This window comes from Mobula hypostoma, chromosome 20, assembly GCF_963921235.1.
Source record: "Mobula hypostoma chromosome 20, sMobHyp1.1, whole genome shotgun sequence".
Lineage (NCBI taxonomy): Eukaryota > Metazoa > Chordata > Chondrichthyes > Myliobatiformes > Myliobatidae > Mobula > Mobula hypostoma.
In genome coordinates, this window is record NC_086116.1 from 37,090,762 (window position 1) to 37,113,652 (window position 22,891).

The window sequence follows — 22,891 nt, forward strand, 5'->3', positions numbered from 1 at the left end:
TTATACTGTGCATTTTTTTTTTTGAAAAGTTGTATTGTCAAAGGTGACCACTCCAGACTGGCAGCAAGGCAAAGGAGTATCCCTGAGACAGCTGCAGATAGTTCAGTGGATGTGACAATGATCCCTCGCAATGGAGAATGTCAGAGCTGTAACCTGATCTGTTTTTCGTCTCAGCCATCTACTGCCAGGATCCTGTTGGTAGTCATGCCTATTATTGCAGGACTTTAAAGAGAAAGTGTACAAGTTGCTGTGCCAAGACAAACCTGGCACAGCAACTTGTGAGATTACCAGAATGTGTCTTTAACAAGGACAGCAATGTAAAATAGCGTACATGAATTATCTTTATCATTGGAGCACAGGAGAATAAAACTGAGGCATACATAGGGTGAATATAGCACAGCCTTTTCCTCCATGTGTGAGGAATCAAGAAGTAGAGGACATAGATTTAAGGTAATTTAATTTGACCCTGAAGAATATTTTTACCCAGAGGCATGGAATGAGTTAGCAGAGGGAGCAGTCAGGGCAGGTACGTTAACAACATTTAAAAGTTACTTCAACAGATACGGGGATAGGAAAGGTACATCACAAATGTGCGTAAATGGGACTTGCCTACTTGGGATTCATGGTCAGCATGGACTAGATGGGCTGAAGGGCCTGTTTCTGTGCTGTATGACTGCCTTTGACTCCAATTGGCTTTATTGTGCATCTGTGGATTTCATTAACCCAATGGTCAAAAACAGAGGGCATTTCAGAGACCAGAACATCGCACTGGGCCAGCAGTCACATATGGTTAATCCCAGGTTAGGTGGTAGATTTCCTTCCCTACAGGACATAAATGAAGCAGATGATTGTACAGTTAATGACTTTGCAGTTATTGCTGAATCCAAGGTGAAACAATTTCTTCAATTTAAAATTCCAGCTGTATTATCAGATGTATCTTATTGAGAGCACCTGGGGACGAGTGAATCTCATTCCCTCCTCTTCACACCCCCTCCGGTCTTCACTCTCAACCACCGCCCCCCCCGTCTCCTCTCTCTTCTCCCACTCAACCCCCCAGTCTCATCTCTCCCTGCCCATCTCACCAGTCTCTTCTCTCTATTTTTTCAATAACTTTTTGTCTTAAACAAACACAAAGGTTTGTGGGTGTTGTGGATAGTGTGAGGGCTGTCAGAGGTTACAGCAGAATATTGATAGGCTGCAAAACTGGGCTGAGAAGTGGCAGATGGAGTTCAACCCAGATAAGTATGAGGTGCTTCATTTTGGTAGGTCAAGTATGATGGCAGAACATAGTATTAATGGTAAGACTCTTGGCAGTGTGGAGGGTCAGAGGGATCTTAGGGTCCGAGCCCATAGTACATGCAAAGCTGCTGCGCAGGTTGACTCTGTGGTTAAGAAAGCATATGGTGCATTGTCCTTCATGAATCGTGGAATTGAGTTTAGGAGCTGAGAGGTAATGTTGCAGCTATATAGGACCCCGCGTAGACCCCACTTGGAGTACTGTACTCAGTTCTGATCGCCTCACTACAGGAAGGATGTGGAAACTATAGAAAGGGTGCAGAGGAAACTTACAAGGATGTTGCCTGGATTGGGAAGCATGCCTTATGAGAATAGGTTGAGTGAACTCGGCCTTTTCTCTTTGGAGCGACGGAGGATGAGAGGTGACCTGATAGAGGTGTGTAAGATGATGAGAGGCATTGATTGTCTGGATAGCCAGAGGCTTTTCCCCAGGGCTGAAATGGCTAGCATAAGAGGGCACAGTTTTAAGGTGCTTGGAAGAAGGTACAGAGGAGATGTCAGGGGTGAGTTTTTTTACGCAGAGAGTGGTGAGTGCTTGGAATGGGTTGCCGGCGATGATGGTGGAGGTGGATACGATAGGGTCTTTTAAGAGACTCCTGGACAGGTACATGGAGCTTAGAAAAATAGAGGGCTATGGGTAACCCTAGGTAATTTCTAAGGTAAGGACGCATTCGGCACAGCTTTTTGGGCTGAATGGCCTGTATTGTGCTGTAGGTTTTCTATGTTTCTAAATCTGTGTTTAATAGCATCTAGTTTCTGTCCATCCAAAGTGATTGTTTCATAATCGATTTGTTTAAGGTGACAGTGAGAACATTGCATGGCAACCAGTTCATGTGAGAATATTTCGGAGGTTACAACAACAGAAACCCAACTCCCACCGACGAACATTTCGAAAGGTGTTTCTTATGAATACTTAATGTATGCTGAAAATATTATGAAGCTCTGATTCAGAACCTTAAGCCATAACTCAAAGGCAGTTCTCAGATAATTGGGAAATAACACGAATATGTGAAACGATCTTCATGCACACAGAAAGGAGATGTGTACTTTGTACTTTGTGAATGTTGTCATTCACCTCTTTAATATGAGTTTCCCGTCATTCATATGGGGAAGGAATGACTTAGTTTTTAATCTCTCTCTCTTCCAGTGTACAGTGCCCTCCTGCTTCAAATTATCCACCATTGTCCCTGTACCAAAAAATACCAAGGTAACATGCCTGAAAGACTGGTGTCCTGTTGCACTCACCTCAATAGTAAGCAAATGCTTTGAGAGGCTGGTCGAGGACTACATCTACAGCTTGCTACCACCCACACTGGATCCCCTACGATTCGCCTACCGACACAACCAATGGACAGACGACGCAATAGCTACTGCTCTACATACCGTCCTTACACATCTGGAGAAGAGGATGCTTATGTGAGAATGCTGTTCTTGGACTACAGTTCAGCATTCAACACCATAATTCCATCCAGGCTCGACAGGAAGCTCAGAGACCTCGGCCTTCACCCTGCCTTGTGGAGCTGGATCCTGGACTTCCTGTCAGATCGCCGGCAGGTGGTAAGAGTGGGCTCCCTCACTCCACCCCTCTGACTCTCATCACAGGAGCCCCTCAAGGCTGTGTACTGAGTCCCCTCCTTTACACCCTGTATACCCATGACTGTCGCCACCCACAGCTCTAATCTGCATTTAAATTTGCCGACGACACTATACTGATCGGCTTTATTTCAAACAATAACGAGGTGGCCTACAGGAAAGAAGTCATCTCTCAGACACAGTGGTGTCAAGAAAACAACCTCTCCCTCAAAGGAGCTGGTGGTGGACTACAGGAGGAATGGAGACAGGCTAACCCCTATTGACATCAATGGATCTGGGGTTGAGAGGGTGAACAGCTTTTAGTTCCTCAGCATCCACATCACCAAGGACCTCACCTGGTCTGTATGTACCAGCTGTGTGGTGAAAAAAGCACAACAGTGTCTCTTTCACCTCAGACGGTTGAGGAAGTTTGGTATGGGCCCCCAAATCCTAAGCACTTTCCACAGGGGCACAATTGAGAGCATCCTGACTGGCTGCATCACTGCCTGGTATGTGAATTGTACCTCCCTCAATGGCAGGATTTTGCAGAGAGTGCTGCAGACAGCCCAGCGCATCTGTAGTTGTGAACTTCCCATGATTCCGGACATTTACAAGGACAAGTGTGTAAAAAGGGCCGAAGGATCACTGGGGACCCAAGGCACCCTAACCACAATCTATTCCAGCTGCTACCATCCAGGAAATGGTACCGCAGCATAAAAGCCAGGACCAACAGGGTCCGGGACAGCTTCTTCCACCAGGCCATCAGACCAATTAACTCACGCTGATTTGACAGTATTGTATGTTATATTGACTGTTCTATTTATTATAAATGATCATGATTGCACATTGCACATTTAGACAGAGATGTCGTATAAAGATTTTTACTCCTCATGTATGTGAAGGATGTAGGAAATAAAGTCAATTCGATTCAATTCATTCACGTGGGGAAACAGTTACTGAGTTCTCCATCATTCTCGTGGGGAAGGAGTCTCTAAAGCTTGCATTTACCAAGAAGAGCATAAAACATAGTAGCAGAGTTAAGTCATCCTGACTATGGAGTCTGTTCCTCCATTCCATCATGGCTGACTTATTATGCCTCATAACTCCATTCTCTTGCCTTCTCCCCATAATCTTTGATGCACTTACTAATCAAGAACCCATCACCCTCCCCTTTAAATATATCCAATGACTTGGCCTCCACAGCCGTCTGTGGCAGTGAATTCCACAGGTTCACCAAGTTCAAGTCATGTTTGTTATCATTCAACCGTACACATGTATACTGTCAAACGAAGTAACGTCCTTCTGGACCAAGGTACATGTAACTCACACGCATAACACATAAAGTAATATTACCACTAGTAAATTAACAAATAATAAGGTGCCTTTATGACACAACTTAAAAAGTAAACCGTATAGCACTACTGGCTCTTCATGCGTTGTGAGACTTGGGTGGTGGCAGGGAGTTCAGTAGTCTCACAGCCTGGGGAAAGTTGCTGCTTCCCATCCTAACAATTCTTGTCCTAATGCTACAGTGTCTCCTGCCTGGTGGTAGTGGGTCAAAGGCATTGTTGAATGGATGGGAGGGATCATTGACAATGTTAAGGGCCCTGTGTACACAGCGCTCCCAATAAATATCCTTAATGGGTAGAAGAGAGACCCCGATGGTCTTCTCAACAGTCCTTAAAATTATTTTATAAGGACTTGTAGTCAGATGTGGTCATCACTGTTCTAAAGGGATGTCCCTCTATTCTGAAACTCTGCCCTTTGGTCCTCGGCTCCCCCACCACAGGAAAATTCCTCTCCACATCCACTCTTTCTAGGCCTTTCAATATTCAGTGGGTTTCAATGAGATTCCCCCTTCATTCTTCTCGCCTCTACTGAGTACAAGCCAAGAGCTATCAACCACTCCTCATATGTCAACCCTTTCATTCCCGGTCCATTCTCATGAACCTCCTCAGGATCCTTTACAATACCAGCACATCTCTTCTTACATAAGGGGCCAAAAGCTGCTCACAATACTCCAATTGCAGTCTGTCAAATACCTTATATATCCTCAGCATCACTTCTTGCTCTTATATTCTAGTTCTCTTAAATGAATACTAACATTGCATTTGTCTTCCTTACCACCAATTCAGCCCGCAAATTAATCTTTAGGGAATCCCGCACAAGGACTCCCAAATCTTCTTGCACCTCTGAATTTTGAATTTTCTCTCCGTTTAGAAAACAGATTGTGCCTTTATTCCAAAGTGCATGACTATAATTCTCTACTCTGTATTCGATCTGCCACTTTTTTGTCCATTCTCCCAATTTGTCTAAGTCCTCTGTAGACTCCTTGGTTCCTCAACAGTACCTGCCCCTCTACCTGTCTTTGTATCATCTGCAAACTTGGCCACAAAGCCATCATTCCTTCATCTAAATCATTGACATACAACATAAAAAGAAGCTGTCCCAATATCACCCCATGTGGAACACCACTAGGCATTTGCGGCCGACCAGAATAGGCTCCTTTGTTCCCACTCTTTGCTTCCTGTCAGTCAGCCAATCATCTATCCATGCTAGTATCTTTCCTGCAATAGCATAGGCTCTTATAGAGTCGTAGAGAAGTAAAGTACAGAAACAGGCCCTTCAGCCCATCTAGTCCATGCCAAAACCTTTTAACCTGCTTACTTCCATTGATCTGTACAGAGACCATAGCCCTCCATACCCCTACCATCCATGTACCTATCCAAACTTAGATTAAACATTAAAATCGAGCTCACATGGACTACTTGTGCTGGCAGCTCGATCCACACTCTCATGACCCTCTGAGTGAAGAAACTTCCCCTTGTGTTCCCCTCAAACTTCACTTTTCGCCCTTAACCCATGTCCTCTGGTTTCAAGTCCCACATAACTTCAGTAGAAAAAGCCTGCTTGTATTTACATTACCTATACCCCCCCTCCAAAAGTTTAAATACATCTTGTTAAGCAGCCTCGTGTGCAGCAATTTGTCAAAGGGCTTCTGAAAATCCAAGCAAACAACATCATATCCAGCCTGTTATTTCCTCAGAGAATTTCAACAGATTTGTAAGGTAAGATTTTCCCTTAAGGAAACCATGCTGACTTTGGCCCATTTTATCATGTGCCTCCAAGTACCATAAAACCTTACCTTGAATAATAGACTCCAACATCTTCCCAACCACTGAAGTCAGGCCAACTGGTCTTTAATTTCCTTTCTTCTGCCTCTCTTCCTTCTTGAAGAGTGGAGTGAAATTTGCAATTTTGGAGTCCTTCAGAACAATTCCAGAACCTAGTGATTCTTGAAAGATCATTACTAATGCCTCCACAATCTCAGAACCCTGGGGTTTAGTCCATCTGGTCCAGGTGACTTATCTACCTTCAGACTTTTTAGCTTCCCAAGCACCTTCTCCTTAGTAATAGGAATTTCACTCACTGCAGCCCCTGAATTTCTGACATGCTTCACAGTGAAGGATGACACAAAATACCTATTTCATTGTCCCCATTACTACCTCTTCAGCATCATTTTCTGGCAGTCCAATATCATTTCTTGCCTCTCTTTTTACATATCTGAAAAAAAACTTTTGGTGTCCTCTTGAATATTATTGGCCAGGTTATCTTGCTATTTTGTTTTTTCTCTCATTATGGCTTTTTTAGCTGCCTTCAGTTGGTTCTTAAAAGCTTCCCAATCCTCTAAATGCCCACCAATTTTTGTTATATTACATGCTCTCCTTTTTGCTTTCATGCTGTCTTTGACTTCCCTTGTCAGTTACGGTTGCCTCACCCTCCCTTTAGGATACTACTTCATCTTTGGGATGTGCCTTCTAAATTGCCCCCATAACTGTCCCCTCCCATTGCATATCCTCTTCAGAACCTTGTTGATCTTCTGGGCCTCAGCTTCCCTGCATAAGGTCCATGATTTGACTCCATACAACAGACTGCTTCAGATGTAACATTGCAGCCCAAAGTCCAACCTCTTGCCACACAGCACGTCGCTCAGGCTCCAGAATATTGATCTTGCAATTTCAATTCTTCATCTAATTTCTGTTTCATATTTCCCATCTTCTGTGACCATCTGTACCAAGTACACAAACTTCTTGACTTGCTCTATGCCTACGCCATTGATTTTGATACTGATTTTGGGGACTTCTTTCTTCCGTGATACTACCATCATCTTTGTCTTTGCAGCATTTGTTTTCATTCCAATTCGTCTCCTTCAGCATTTATCTTATCTACTATCTGAGTAACTCGTCCTCAGTCTCGGCTAACAACACTGAATCATCTGCATACCTCAAGTTGTTCACCGTCAAAGTTCCTTTCCTGACGGTGAACAACTTGAGATATACAAATGCTCCTAAACACTCCTCAAAATCCACAATGGGCTACCTCAAGAGGCGCAAGCTGAAGGTTTTGCCATGGCCCTCACAGTCCCCCGACCTAAACATCATCGAAAATATGTGGATAGACCTCAAGAGCAGCGCATGCAAAACGGCCCAAGAATCTCACAGAACTAGAAGCCTTTTGCAAGGAAGAACGGGAGAAAATCCCCCAAACAAGAATTGAAAGAGTATTAACTGGCTACAAAAAGCGTTTACAAGCTGTGATACTTGTCAAAGGGGGTGTTACTAAATACTGACCATGCAGGGTGCCCAAACATTTGCTTCGGGCCCTTTGACTTTTTTGTTATTTTGAAACTGTAAAAGATGGAAATAAAAAAAAGTAATCTTGCTTAAAATGCTAAAGAAATGTGTCATCTTTAACTTTATGCCTTCTGGAAATCAGGTCATCTTTTACTCATTTAGCTATTCACAGTAAAAGAAATTTTGACTGGGGTGCCCAAACTTTTGCATGCCACTGTATCAAAATGAAATGACCGGGGTGCCCAAACTTTTGCATGCCACTGTATCAAAATGAAGTGATCCAGGGAAACAGCCTGAAGCATTGACAGTTTATTCCTTTCCATTGATGCTGCCTGAGCTCTATTATTTTGTGTATGTCACAATGGATTTCCAGCATCTACAAAGTGTCTTGTATTAGCAATCCTGGACAACAGCACAGTAAACTCTCACCTTGCTGAAAAGTAATTATTGCTGCTGTGTTCTCTGCTTTTGGTCTCCTAGGAATTTCTTATTTCTCTTTCATCTTGCTTATTAAACACTGCACCTCCCATATCATTGAGAAATTCAAACAAGAAATTAATAGAATGTCTGGGTTTTTACTGAACACAACAAATCTTTAACAAGCCACTAATGTATAAGGCTGAAGCAAGTCAAACCTATGTTGTATCCACAATGTAATTCTATATATAAAATTATCCTCTGTTGTAAATATGTGGTGATGATGAAGATTTGAGGCAGAATTGCAAATGGTACTCGTATCAATAACAGAGTAGTGTGTATGGTTTTGATCATCCTGATATAGGACAGATGTTCTTAAACTAGAAAGAGTGCAGAAAAGATTTACCAGGATGTTGCCTGGACTTTGAGGCCTGAGTTACAAGGAGAGGTTATACAGACTAGGACTTTATTCCTAGAACATAGTGATTTAAGCAATGACCTGATTGAGATATATAAGGTTCTCCAACCTCATTGTGGCAGCAGAGGAGGCTATGAATAGGCACGTTGGAAAGGAAAGTGGAATCCGACTTGGGTTGATGCATCTTGCTCAGGTAGTGGAAATCAGGCAATACTTGATTTCTTAATTTTTTTATATGCCTTATTTACAGGTCAAAGAATGGCTGTGCCTGAACTGCCAGATGCAAAGAGCCCTTGGCATGGACATAACATCAGCACCTGCCTCCAAGCCACAGCCTGTGCCATCCAAACAGGGGACTCCTGCCTCAGCCCCACAAGTGGCCAAACAGGGGCCAGCTCAGCAGACAGCACAGAAAGATCCTACACAAAGACCTGAACAAGCTATGCCATTATCACAACCCGGAGCCAGGAAACAGCCACTGCTCACCAAGCAGAAATCCATAGCTGCCTCCCCACCACAGAAGCCCAAGCAACAACCCCATGAGCAGCAACCGTCACAGCAAGTGGTCCAGAAACCAAAACCAGTTAAACAGTCATCGCAGGATGTTTCCACCGCTCAGGCTCCAGAGACCCAGCAAGCTTCACCAGGTGCCCAGCAGAAAGGCTCCAAGCAGACCAGAACTGTGGACCAAACAACAGCTCAACAGCCTGCGGGGAAACAGAAAGATTCGGATCCGAAAGTGCAGCCACAGCAGTTGAAGACGAAGGGAGGTTCTGCTCCAGAACCGGAGGCTGTCCAAAAAGAGCGCATTGTTGAAGCAAGCCAGGCACAGAAGCCAGCACAAGTCGTCAAAGCTCCACAGGAAAAGCAGACTGCTGGGGCTGCTCCTGAACCCCTCAAAAAGCCCCCTTTGAAAACAGAATCAAAAACCACTCAACCAAAAGAAGATCAAGGAAAACCAAGTCAGAGGCCACCAGCTGGGAAGCCGCTTTCTTCACAAGCTCCGCCAGAGGCTCAAAGGACTCAGAAGCCTCCAGAGCAGTCAAGGCGTTTCAGCCTGAACCTGGGGGGCTCAGCCCAACCACCACCGTTCCAGCCAACAACTCCTCAAGAAAGTGTTACTGGAAGACTCTTCGGCTTTGGGGCGTCCCTCTTCAGCCAGGCCTCCACTTTGATATCAGCAGCGCCGCCGCCGCAGGACCAGCATAAGCCTGGTCCCAAGCAGCAGCCCGCACCGCCAACCCCTGCCGCGAGCAGCACACCACAGAGAAGTCTTAAACCAGACACCGGGAAAAGAGAAATAAAACCTCAGGCAGCAGAAAAGTCAGAGCAGAAGGCAGCCGGGACAGCTCAAGGCGCCAAGGAGGCTGGACCTGCGAAGAAGGATGCAGCAGTAAAGCAAACTGTTGAAGTGCCTGCCAAGGGACTCAAAGCAATGGAGCCTAAAATGGGCACGCCATCTGAGAGTACTTGCCCTCTTTGTAAAACTGTCCTGAACGTTGGTTCCAGCACTGCTCCCAACTACAATACATGCACAGAATGCAAGGCGATTGTGTGCAACCTCTGTGGATTTAATCCAATGCCACATCTAACAGAGGTAGGAAAGAATCCCAATCTTTAACATTATTTATTGTTATGTTTGCAAGTTAAGAAACTGCAGATAGCAGTTCTTTTCATCGTTGAGCAATGAACGATGTAAACCTTTCTTGTAGTAAGTGGCTTTGAAGTTGCAGTCCACCTTTGTACCATTTTGTCTTGTGCAGTTTTACAGGAAGAAGGAACCTTCAAACATGAAAATATATTTGGAGGGGTGTAAACTGCCAATATTTTGTGCCGAGACCCTTCATCAGGAAGGGTCTCAGCCCAAAACATCGACTGTTTATTCCCCTCCATGGACGCTGCTGATCTGCTGAGTTCCTCCGGCATTTTGTATGTATGCAAGATTTCCAACGTTTGGTGAATATCTTTTCCCTGGCGGTCATTTTTGCTGTCCAATTCATCTGTTGATTGCATCAAAGCAGGTGGAATCTGGGGTAGGATGTCACTCCCATTAAAGAAGGGCAATTGTACGTTTGCAATAACACAAATTGCTAATTTATGAACAGTTCAGAAAGAAATTACGGATGTTAGTAGCAGTTTGTGTTGTACCTCTGGCTATCTATAAATTGCCAGTCACAGAAACTGAAATTCTGTGGTGAGTACATTATACTTGTTTTCCATATATGTTGCATTCTGAAGTCATTATTTTTGTGTTTTTTGGTGTGAGGAGTGGTGTGATTAACTGGCTTCTGGACAACAATGTCTGCAAGTATTGAATGAAGTGTATGTTTATTCTCATTATGCCTTGTATTAAACCCATCACTGCATGATCTAAACACATTATCATCTCTCGAAGTATTTGTAACTTCTGTGCTTTGCAACATTTGAAGCAGTGAATCCTGAATTAATGTTACTGATGGAGTATTGAATGTGAATGTTTTTTTGTATGTGATGATCTGTGATTTAATGAAATGCCTTCCGTAAGGAGGTCAGTCCAAAGATGATCTGTGCTGACGTTGAGCGGCTGATAGGTTGCAATGCCACCATCTGTTTGCATCTTGCATTAATGGCTTATTGTTTTTATTAATACAAATCAGACAGTGATGATAAAATTATCAGTTATTAATAATAATAACAGTTCCTAGTGATTCAGCAGCAGATTGTTTTGTAACAGCCAGAGGTTTGCATTTACTGAGCAGGGAAGCAAATCAGAATTTGCTTTTAGAAATGCTTATTTTACAGATTATAACTTCATCTGATTAAGGAATTGTAAGGCAAATGAGTACAGTCTTAATCTTAATCAGGTATTTAGTATTTTGGGACTGAACGGAGTGAGATTAACCCCTTGGGTGGGAGGAGAGACGAATCACTTCACTTAAACCACTCACTCTGTGACAGGAACAAAGCAGTAGTTTTCTACACAGGATGCATTTGGGTAACAAGCTCAGTACGTGCCATAGGATCATAGAGCAGTGCAGGATGGCAACAAGCCCATCAGTCCAACTTGTCCGTGCTGACCACAGCATCCTCCCTGCTAGTCCTAGTTGTACGTGTTTAGCTCTTCAAACTCCTCCCCTCCGTGTACCTATCCAAGTGCCTCTTAAATCTTGTCATTGTACCCGCCTTGACCACCTCCTCCGGCAGCTGAAGTTACTTGTTGAGTCTCTTTGAAATCTCTCCTCTCTTGTTTTGGACTCCCCAACCCTGGGGAAAAGACAGTGACCATTTATCTTCTATACTCCTCCTGATTTTATAAACTTCTATGAGATCACCCCTTATTCTCCTGTACTTCAGGGGGTAGAGATAGAGTTTGGCCAACTTCTCCATGTAACTCAAGCCCTCTAGTCTAGGTAGTATCTTCCTAAATTTCTTCTATACCCTTTCCAGCTTGACAGTGTCTTTCCTATAACAGGGTGACCAAAACGCTACACAATATGGTGGAAGAAATTACAACACAGAGAATACTGTCTTCAGTTTTGGAAGGGATACTGTTACTCTCTCTTCAGGGAACAATGCTCTTTGTTGATGATTATAGTCTACCTATCTAAGACCCCTGTACTGCCCCCCTCTACAAGAAATATAGGAGAGTCTAAGACCAGAGGACACAGCCTCAGAATAGAGGGGTGGCCTTTTTAAAAGGAAATGAGGAGTAATGTCTTTAGCCAGAGAGAGAGGCAGCTGTGGAGGCCAAGTCTTTATGTATACTTAAGGCAGAGGTTGATAGATTCTTGATTGGTCAGGGCATGAAGGGATACAGGGAGAAGGCAGGAGATTGGGGCTGAGAGGAAAATTGGATCAGCCATGATGAAATGGCAGAGAAGACTTGATGGGCCAAATGGCCTAATTCTGCTCCTGTATCTTATGGTCTTAACAGGAACATTCACCTCATTCATTTAAAACCATCAATGGAACTGAGCTGCTTTAATGAAATGTAAACTTGTTCAGGCCTACATGAAAGCAACCATGTAATGATTGTCTGCTTGCTGAGAATCCTTCAAACACACCAGTGTACCAACTGATATGGGAACACAAGACTTGACCAAATTGTAGCTAAAAGCCCATCTTACCTAGAACAGTACAACACAGAAACAGGTGATGGGCTGGTGAAAAGAGGGGTGAGAGGGTGACCAGAACGGTAAATGGAATCAGAGGGAAGGGGAGAGAGTGAGCAATTATTGGAGGTCAGAGAAATCGATCTTCATACCATCAGTCTGGAGGCGGCTGTCCAGAAGGAATACGAGGTGTTGGTCCTCCATCCTGAGGTTAGGCTCATCATGGCAATAGAGGAGGCCATGGACAGACATGATGCTTTGCTGCATGCTTGAGTGCTCGGTGGAGGGCGCTGATGCTTTTTTTTTGCCGGTGGGGGAGGGTGGAGCTGGGGGGGGGGAGAACTTTGGGGTTCTACCATTTAACTGTCATTCATTCTGTGGGGCACTCCTCTGTTTTCGTGGATGGTTGCGAAGAAAAAGAATTTCAGAATGTATATTGTATACATTTCTCTAACATTAAATGTACCTTTGAAACTTTTGATGTCAGAATGGGAATGGAGGTTGAATTAAAATGTGTAGCTAGCGGACTTCTAGCTGACAAGTGTTTTCTTATTCTAGGTTGTTGATGGTATAAATTATTGAGCCTTGTGGGAGTCCTGTATGGGAAAACAAATTCCAAATGCAGGAATATTCTGGACAGAGGGGGGCACCTGGAAGTATTATAAATGGGGATTTGGAGTGCATGTCCACAGAACACTGAATGTATCAGCACAGGTAGAGTCATAGAGTTATACAGAAGTACAGCACAAAAACAGGCCCTTCAGCCCATCTAATCCATGCCAAAACCATTTAAACTGCCTACTCCTGATGACCTGTACTGGGACCTTAGACCTCCATATCCCCACTACCATGTACCTATCCAAACTTCTCTTAAATATTGAAATTGAGCTCGCATGGATTACTTGTGCTGGCAGCTCATTCCACACCCTCACAACCCTCTGGGTGAAGAGGTTTCCCCTAATGTTCCCCTTAAAGTCCCCACCTTTCACACTTAATTCATGCCCTCTGGTTGTCATCCCACCCAACCTCAGTGCAAAGGGCCTGTTTGCACTTACCCTATCTATACCCCTCATAATTTTGTACACCTCTATCAAATCTCCTCTCAATCTTCTGCATTCTAAAGAATACAGTCCTAACCTATTCGATGTCTCCTTGTAACTTGCATCCTCCAGTCCCAGCAACATTCGTGTAAATTTTCCTCTGTACTCTTTCAACCTTGTTTACACCTTTCCTGGAGGTGGGTGACCAGAACTGCACACAATTCTCCAAAGTAGGCCTCACCAACGTCTTATACAACTTAAACATAACATCCCATCTCCTGTGCTCAATACATTGGCTTTCATGGGGAAATCAATCTGCCAAGAGCTTTGTTTATCATCCTATCTACCTGTGAAGACACTTCTAATGAATTATGGACCTATACTCCCAGATCCCTTTGTTCTACCGCACTCCTCAGTGCCCCACCATTCACTGTGTAAGAGCTATCCTGGTTGGTCCCACCAAAGTGCAAAACTTCAAACTTGTCTGCATTAAGTTCTATCTGCCATTTTTCAGCCCATTTTTCCAGCTGATGCAGATCCATCTGCAAGCCATGATAGCCTTCCTCACTGTCCCTCAATCTTGGTGTCATCTGCAAATTTGCTGATCCAGTTAACCACATTATCATTCAGATCATTGATATAGATGACAAACAAAAATGGACACAGCATTGATCTCTGTTCCACACCACTAATTACTGGCCTCCAGTCAGAGAGGCAACCATCAACTACCACTCTTTGTCTTCTCCCACAAAGTCAATATCGAACCCAATTTACTACCTCATCCTGAATACTGAGCGACTGAACCTTCCTGACCACCCTCCCATACGGGACCTTGTCAAATGCCTTCCTAAAGTCCATGTAAACAATATCCACTGCCTTGCCTTCATCCACTTTCCTGGTAACATTCGACAAAGTCTATAAGATTGGTTAGATGTGGCCTACCACACACGAAGTCATACTGACTATGCTTAATCAGTCCATATCTATCCAAATACTTATATATCCAATCATAAAGAGGAAATCTGCAGATGCTGTAAATCCAAGCAACACACAAAAACTGCTGGAGGAACCCAGACCTGCTGAAGGGTCTCCACCCGAAACATCGTTGATACTCTTTTCCAGCAGTTTGAGAGTGTTACTTATATATCTGGTCCCTTAGAACACCTTCCAATAACTTTTCCACAACTGATGTCAGACTCACTGGCCTATAATTTCCTGGTTTATGTTTACAGCTTTGCTTAAACAGCAGATCAACATTGTCTCCCCTCCAATCCTCTGGTACCACCACTGTTGCTAAAAATGATTTGTATATCTCTGCTAGGGCCTCAGCAATTTCCACACTTGCCTCCTGTAGAGTCTGAGAAACACCTTGTGAGGCCCTGTGGACTTATCCATCCTGATCTGCCTCAGGGTAGCAAACACCTCCTCCTCTGTAATCTATACAGGGTTCATGAAGTTGATACCGCCTGCTATAGACTCTGTGTCCGTTCCCTGAGTAAATACAGATGGAAAGAATTAATTTAATATCTCCCTCATCTGATTTGGCTCCACACATGGTTTAAATGTGATACCGTGTCTCATTCCCTAATAGCAAATCCTGTATTACATGCTCTCTCATTGGGACTTCTATGTATAGATGAAGCAAACTTTCCTGAACACATTTGACAGACTATTCCATCTAGGTCTTTTACAATATGGGATTCCCAGTCATTAAAATCATCTACTATAACAATCTTATGCTTCTTGCAATAGTCTGCAATCTCTTTACAAATCTGTTCCTCTAAGTCCCTTGGACTGTTGGATGGCCTGTAATATAGCCCCATTGGGAGGGGGGAGGGAGGGAGGGAATGAAACATCGACTCAGACCATGAGAGGCCTGCGTCGGGCATTTTCATGCCCTACAAGGCGCAGATTGGAAGTCTATGTGGGGCGCCACTCCTTGCACAGACACTAGAGCAATGTGTGATTAAGTGCCTTGATCAAGGACACAAACACGCTGCCACAGCTGAGGCTCGAACTAGCGACCTTGAGATCACTAGACAAACGCTTTAGCCACTTGGCCACATGCCCACACATAGCCCCGTTAATGTATTTATACCTTTCGTAATTCTCAATTCCACCCATTATGCCTCACTGGTAGAGTTCTCCAAACCGTATTGACAGAGCATGCTGTGACATTTTCCCTGGCTAGTAACACCAACCTTCCTCCTTTAATCTCTCCCTCTCTGTCATGTCTAAAACAATGGAACCCCACAATACTGAGCTGCCAGTCCTGCCCCTCCTGAAACCAAGCCTCATTAATGGCTACAACATTATAATTCCAGGTGTTGATCCATGCCCTGAGCTCGTCCGCCTTTTCTACGATACTTCTTGCATTGAAATATATGCAGCTTGTGTCACTAGTTGCACCATGATCAACCTTTTGATTCCTGACTTTCTCTGAGGTCTTATCAACATCTGTCCTCTCTAACTGTTCTGGCACTCATCCCCTGCAACTCTTGTTTAAACCTTCCCGTACAGCATTAGCAAACCTTTCCACTAGGATATTAGTCCCCCTCCAGTTCAGGTGCAAACTGTCCCTTCTGTGCAGGTCCCACCTTCCCTGGAAGAGAGCCCAATGATCCAAAAATCTTACATCTCCCTCCTATACCTACTCCTCAACCACATAATAAACTGTATAATCTTCCTATTTCTGGCCTCACTGGCTCGTGGGATGGGTAGCAATCCTGAGGTCACAACTTTGGAGGTCCTGCACTTTAACTTGGCACCTAACTCCCTGAACTCACTTTGCAGAACCTCATCACTGGTCCTACAGGGACCACAACCTCTGGCTGTTCGCCCTTCCACTTAAGAATGCTGAGGACTCGATCCAAGATGTCTCAGACCCTGGCACCCGAGAGCTATCATACCATCCGGGAGTCTCGGTCTTGCCCACAGAACTTCCTGTCCGTTCCCCTAACTAATAAATCCCCTATCACAACAGCACACTCCTTCTTCCATTTCCCCCACTGAGTCCTAGAGGCAGACTCTGCTGGAGACCAAACTTTCCTCCATTAGGTCACCCCTTCCCCAATAATATCCAAAGTGATATACCTGCTGTTGAGGGAGATGGCCAAAGGGGTACTCTGCACTGGCTCCTTACCTCTTTCCCCTCCCTGACTGTCACCCAGTTTCCTGTATCCTGCAGCTTGTGTGTAACTACCTCTCTCTATATGTCCTATCTATCATTCCTTTAGCCTCCCAAATGATCTAGAGTTCATCCAGTTCCAGTTCCAACTCCTTAACATGGTTTGTTAGAAGCTGCAGCTGGATGCACATCTCGCAGGTGTAGTCGTCAGGGACACTGGAGGTGTCCCTGCCTTCCCACATCCTGCAAGAGGAGCATTCAACTATCCTGCCTGGCATCTCTGCTGTCCTATCTGTGCAGATGTAAATGGAAGGGGAAAAAAACTTTTCCTTGAGCTTTTCTTTTTTGCTTTCTCTGACTGAAGCCTTGAAGAGCTGAAGCTCAAAGAGCTGAAACCTCACAACTCTAACCCTGTTCACTCTGATGACGGCTGCTGCACTTGCTCCTGCCTTCCTTTAATTTGTTCTTGCCAATCAATTCCAAATTCTGATTGGTCATTGGTCAGAGCTCCAAGTAAATTGCCATGAGCTGCAGTTTTTTCCTACTCGGTCAGTGGACAAGAGTGAAATCCTGTCCTCTCAAACTTCCGATATCTTGATTGGTCACTGATCAAAGCTCAAGTAAGCTTCCACAGTCTGCCGCTGTTTTCTTTTTACTTAGTCAGTGGACCTGAGTGATGTCACCTCCTCTTAAACCTCCAACATTCGATTGGTCGCTGGTCAGAGCTCAAAGGTACGCAGCGAGTTTTGAGGTAATGTGTTCTATCAACATTTATTAATTGATGCAGTGAGCACATTAGAAACACAGTTATTCTACAACTAATTAGACCACAGTGTCCAGTAGTGGTTACCGTGTTTTGGAAGGATGACTCAGCATAACAGAAAAAAGAATTATGGGAATGATTGATGTGGGAGAATAAAGTTTCTGATTGAGAGGGGTGGGATCTGGTTTGGAGTTAACTTCCTTAGAGCAGAGGAACTGGGGAAAATTTTTAACTGGAAACTTAGGAAATTTATAGGTCGAGACAAGCATTTTACTATTGGTAGACAGGTCAATGACTCCTTTTGCCATTGGCAGACAGGGCAATATGCCCTATTGCCATTGGTAGACAGGTCAATGACCCCTATTGGCATAGGTAGGCAGGTGAACGAGTCCTATTGCATTGGTAGAACAGGTCAACAACTCCTTTTGCCATTGGTAAAACAGGTCAATAAGTCCTGTTGCCATTGGTAGACAGGTCAATGACTACTATTGCCATTGGTAGAACAGGTCAATGACTACTATTGCCATTGGTAGAACAGGTCAATAAGTTCTGTTGCCATTGGTAGAACAGGTCAATGACTACTATTGCCATTGGTAAAACAGGTCAGTAAGTCCTGTTGCCATTGGTAGACAGGTCAATGACTACTATTGCCATTGGTAGAACAGGTCAATAAGTCCTGTTGCCATTGGTAGACAGGTCAATGAGTCCTGTTGCCATTGGTAGAACAGGTCAATGACTACTATTGCCATTGGTAGAACAGGTCCGTGACTCCTATTGCCATTGGTAGAACAGGTCAATAAGTTCTGTTGCTATTGGTAGAACAGGTCAATGACTACTATTGCCATTGGTAAAACAGGTCAGTAAGTCCTGTTGCCATTGGTAGACAGGTCAATGACTACTATTGCTATTGGCAGACAGGTCAATGTGTCCTATTCCCATTGGTAAACAGGTCAATGTGTCGTATTGCTATTTGTAAAACAGATCAACGGGTTAGGGACGTAGAACTAAGTGAATTAGTAGAAGTCTAAGCTGAAGCTTTGCCATTTGGCGGTGCACTAACGATAAAGCCACTGACTGGTTTGAGAAGTGGATTAACTTGCATAAAGGACATTTTGAAAATACTGCCTCAAAAGGGCACGATCCATCATGAAAGACCCTCATCACCCAGAACATGCCCTCTTCTCATTGCTACCATCAAGGAGGAGTACAGGAGCCTGAAGACACCCACTCAAATCTTTCCGGAACAGCTTCTTCCTCTCTGCCTTCAGATTTCTGAATGGACTATGAACCCATGATCACTACCTCAGAATTTTTAACTCTTTTTTTCAGTAATAATTTTATTTACTTTTATATGTATATTTCTTATGTAATTTATAGTTCACATATTATTTATAGCAATGTGCTGCTGCCTCAAAATGACAAATTTAATGACATATGCTGGTGATATTAAACCTGATTCTGATTCTAGTATGAAATATCTCTATTATTGGCTGCTATAACATTACTGGCCTCCTCTTTCTGTGCAGTAAATTTCTGAAGTTATAATATGTGTGGAGTGACTACGAACACATTCCTCTCTCCCGGCCACTCACCCCTCAGTGACCACAAGCACATTCCTCTCTCCCGGCCACTCACCCCTCAGTGACCACAAGCACATTCCTCTCTCCCGGCCACTCACCCCTCAGTGACCACAAGCACATTCCTCTCTCCCGGCCATTCACCCCTCAGTGACCACAAGCACATTCCTCTCTCCCGGCCACTCACCCCTCTGACCACAAACACATTCCTCTCTCCCGGCCACTCACCCCTCCGACCACAAACACATTCCTCTCTCCCGGCCACTCACCCCTCTGACCACAAACACATTCCTCTCTCACGGCCACTCACTTCTCAGTGACTACGAACACATTCCTCTCTCCCGGCCACTCACTTCTCAGTGACCACGAGCACATTCCTCTCTCCCGGCCACTCACCCCTCTGACCACAAACACATTCCTCTCTCCCGGCCACTCACCCCTCTGACCACGAGCACATTCCTCTGTCACGGCCACTCACCCCTCTGACCACAAACACATTCCTCTCTCCCGGCCATTCACCCCTCTGACCATGAACACATTCCTCTCTCCCGGCCACTCGCCCCTCAGTGACCACGAGCACATTCCTCTCTCCCGGCCACTCACCCCTCAGTGACCACAAGCACATTCCTCTCTCCCGGCCATTCACCCCTCTGACCATGAACACATTCCTCTCTCCCGGCCACTCACCCCTCAGTGACCACGAGCACATTCCTCTCTCCCGGCCACTCACCCCTCAGTGACCACAAGCACATTCCTCTCTCCCGGCCACTCACCCCTCTGACCACAAACACATTCCTCTCTCCCGGCCACTCACCCCTCTGACCACAAACACATTCCTCTCTCCCGGCCACTCACCCCTCTGACCACAAACACATTCCTCTCTCACGGCCACTCACTTCTCAGTGACTACGAACACATTCCTCTCTCCCGGCCACTCACTTCTCAGTGACCACGAACACATTCCTCTCTCCCGGCCACTCACTTCTCAGTGACCACGAGCACATTCCTCTCTCCCGGCCACTCACCCCTCTGACCACAAACACATTCCTCTCTCACGGCCACTCACTTCTCAGTGACTACGAACACATTCCTCTCTCCCGGCCACTCACTTCTCAGTGACCACGAGCACATTCCTCTCTCCCGGCCACTCACCCCTCTGACCACAAACACATTCCTCTCTCCCGGCCACTCACCCCTCTGACCACGAGCACATTCCTCTGTCACGGCCACTCGCCCCTCAGTGACCACGAGCACATTCCTCTCTCCCGGCCACTTACTTCTCAGTGACCACGAGCACATTCCTCTCTCCCGGCCACTCGCCCCTCAGTGACCATGAGTACATTCCTCTCTCCCGGCCACTCACCCCTCTGACCACAAACACATTCCTCTCTCCCGGTCACTCGCCCCTCAGTGACCACAAACACATTCCTCTCTCCCGGCCATTCACCCCTCTGACCATGAACACATTCCTCTCTCCCGGCCACTCGCCCCTCAGTGACCACGAGCACATTCCTCTCTCCCGGCCACTTACCCCTCAGTTAATTTGTTGAAATCCACATCCATGCTTTTGTACTTCCATTCCCAATTATCCCAACATATTCCTGCTCCCCATAAATGGGATCATATGCCAGTGTAGAGCTCACTCCACCATGCTCACTGACCTACCCATGCTTCTCAAGTTCAAGTTTAATTCTCACTCAACCACACATGAACACCCATGAATACATCCAAATGAGATAGCATTACTCTGGGCCAAGGTGAAAAACAGATTACCATCAAGCATTCAGAGCACAAGGCACATATAAGATAGCAGGTGAGCATACAGTCACACACAAAAACCATTGACCTGTAACTTGGTAGTACGTGGGCGTTATCAGCAAGAACAAGTCGTTCTCAACAGTCAGCAGATGAATGTATGCGTGCAAACCAGCTTGTCCTACCACCAGTTGAGCACTGGAAGGCAGTACCAGCAGGAGGTCTCAGCCACCACCTAGCACTGGATGCCACGCTACACCGCCTCCGGCATCTCCTCTCCTGCAACCCACGGCTTGAGGCCTAGTCCTCGCTACAAACAAGGCCACACAGCTTCCCTGCCATCTGTCTCACCAATAAACGAGGGAAACTGACTTGCAGCATTTTACATTATTAATGTCCAACACGGTCTTGCAATCGCAGGAGAAATGATCAAGAAAATCTGTCGCTGTTAGACTGCATACAGTCCTTAGCAAGTCCAGCTCATTAGCTCCACTGCCAACAAGCAGTTCAATGATGGGGTAGACCTGCAGAACCGGAAGCTGTTAATGTCCAGCACTGTCCTGTGATCATAAAAAAGGCATTTAAAAAAGGTAAAGACACCTTTTGTTGGCCCCCGAGAGACCGTTGTGTCTGAACACATCACCATCTTACCGGAAATGCTTTGTTTTAAAACTTCTTTTGATTTTGATTTCAAATCGCCTCTCTTTATCTATGTAATCTTCCTCAGCAATTATCTTCTCTGATGTATTCACTCCTCTTAACTCGGGACTTTTAGCCCTGTTGGTAATCATGCCTTTTCCCTCTGTCCCTTCCTCACCACCCCAATCCCAATATTCCCTAAAAACCTATCCCTTGAGCCAAGCCCTTTGATTGACAATATCTCCAGACTATTTTTGTTGGTGTTTGTCCCTGTCATTATTTTGCTATCATTAGTACACCGTGAAGTATTTTATAGAAATGATTTCAATGATTTGTTGACGTTCTGTTTGTCTATAAATCCACACCTAGTCACTAGATCGGCTTTGGTGTATGAATCATAGTCATAGTCATACTTTATTGATCCTGGGGGAAATTGGTTTTCATTACAGTTGCACCATAAATAATAAATAGTAATAAAACCATAAATAGTTAAATAGTAATATGTAAATTATGCCAGGAAATAAGTCTCATTGGCTCAGGGTGACTGACCCTCCAAGGGAGGAGTTGTAAAGTTTGATGGCCACAGGCAGGAATGACTTCCTATGACACTCTGTGTTGCATCTCGGTGGAATGAGTCTCTGGCTGAGTGTACTCCTGTACCCAACCAGTACATTATAGGAGACATTGTCCAAGATGGCATGCAACTTGGACAGCATCCTCTTTTCAGACACCACCGTCAGAGAGTCCAGTTCCATCCCCACAACATCACTGGCCTTCCGAATGAGTTTGTTGATTCTGTCTGCCACCCTCAGCCTGCTGCCCCAGCACACAACAGCAAACATGATTGCACTGGCCACCACAGACTCGCAGAACATCCTCAGCATCGTTCGGCAGATGTTAAAGGACCTCAGTCTCCTCAGGAAATAGAGACGACTCTGACCCTTCTTGTAGACAGCCTCAGTGTTCTTTGACCAGTCCAGTTTATTGTCAATTCGTATCCCCAGGTATTTGTAATCCTCCACCATGTCCACACTGACCCCCTGGATGGAAACAGGGGTCACCGGTACCTTAGCTCTCCTCAGGTCTACTACCAGCTCCTTGGTCTTTTTCACATTAAGCTGCAGATAATTCTGCTCACACCATGTGACAAATTTTCCTACCGTAGCCCTGTAGTCAGCCTCACCTCCCTTGCTGATGCATCCAACTATGGCAGAGTCATCAGAAAACTTCTGAAGATGACAAGACTCTGTGCAGTAGTTGAAGTCCGAGGTGTAAATGGTGAAGAGAAAGGGAGACAAGACAGTCCCCTGTGGAGCCCCAGTGCTACTGATCACTCTGTCGGACACACAGTGTTGCAAGCACATGTACTGTGGTCTGCCAGTCAGGTAATCAAGAATCCATGACACCAGAAAAGCATCCACCTGCATCGCTGTCAGCTTCTCCCCCAGCAGAGCAGGGCCGTTGGTGTTGAACGCACTGGAGAAGTCAAAAAACATGACCCTCACAGTGTTCACTGGCTTGTCCAGGTGGGCGTAGACACGGTTCAGCAGGTAGATGATGGC

The 22,891-nt window shown here is 45.1% G+C and overlaps 1 protein-coding gene across 1 annotated transcript in view; it reads left to right on the forward strand.

Moving 5' to 3' along the window:
• pcloa (piccolo presynaptic cytomatrix protein a) overlaps positions 1 to 22,891 on the forward strand; it is a 385,443-nt gene that overhangs the window by 13,600 nt on the left and 348,952 nt on the right. Inside the window, exon 2 of the mRNA XM_063073096.1 lies at positions 8,588 to 9,934. Within this exon, the coding sequence (XP_062929166.1) occupies positions 8,588 to 9,934 (1,347 nt within the window). The remainder of the gene's footprint in view (positions 1 to 8,587; positions 9,935 to 22,891) is intronic.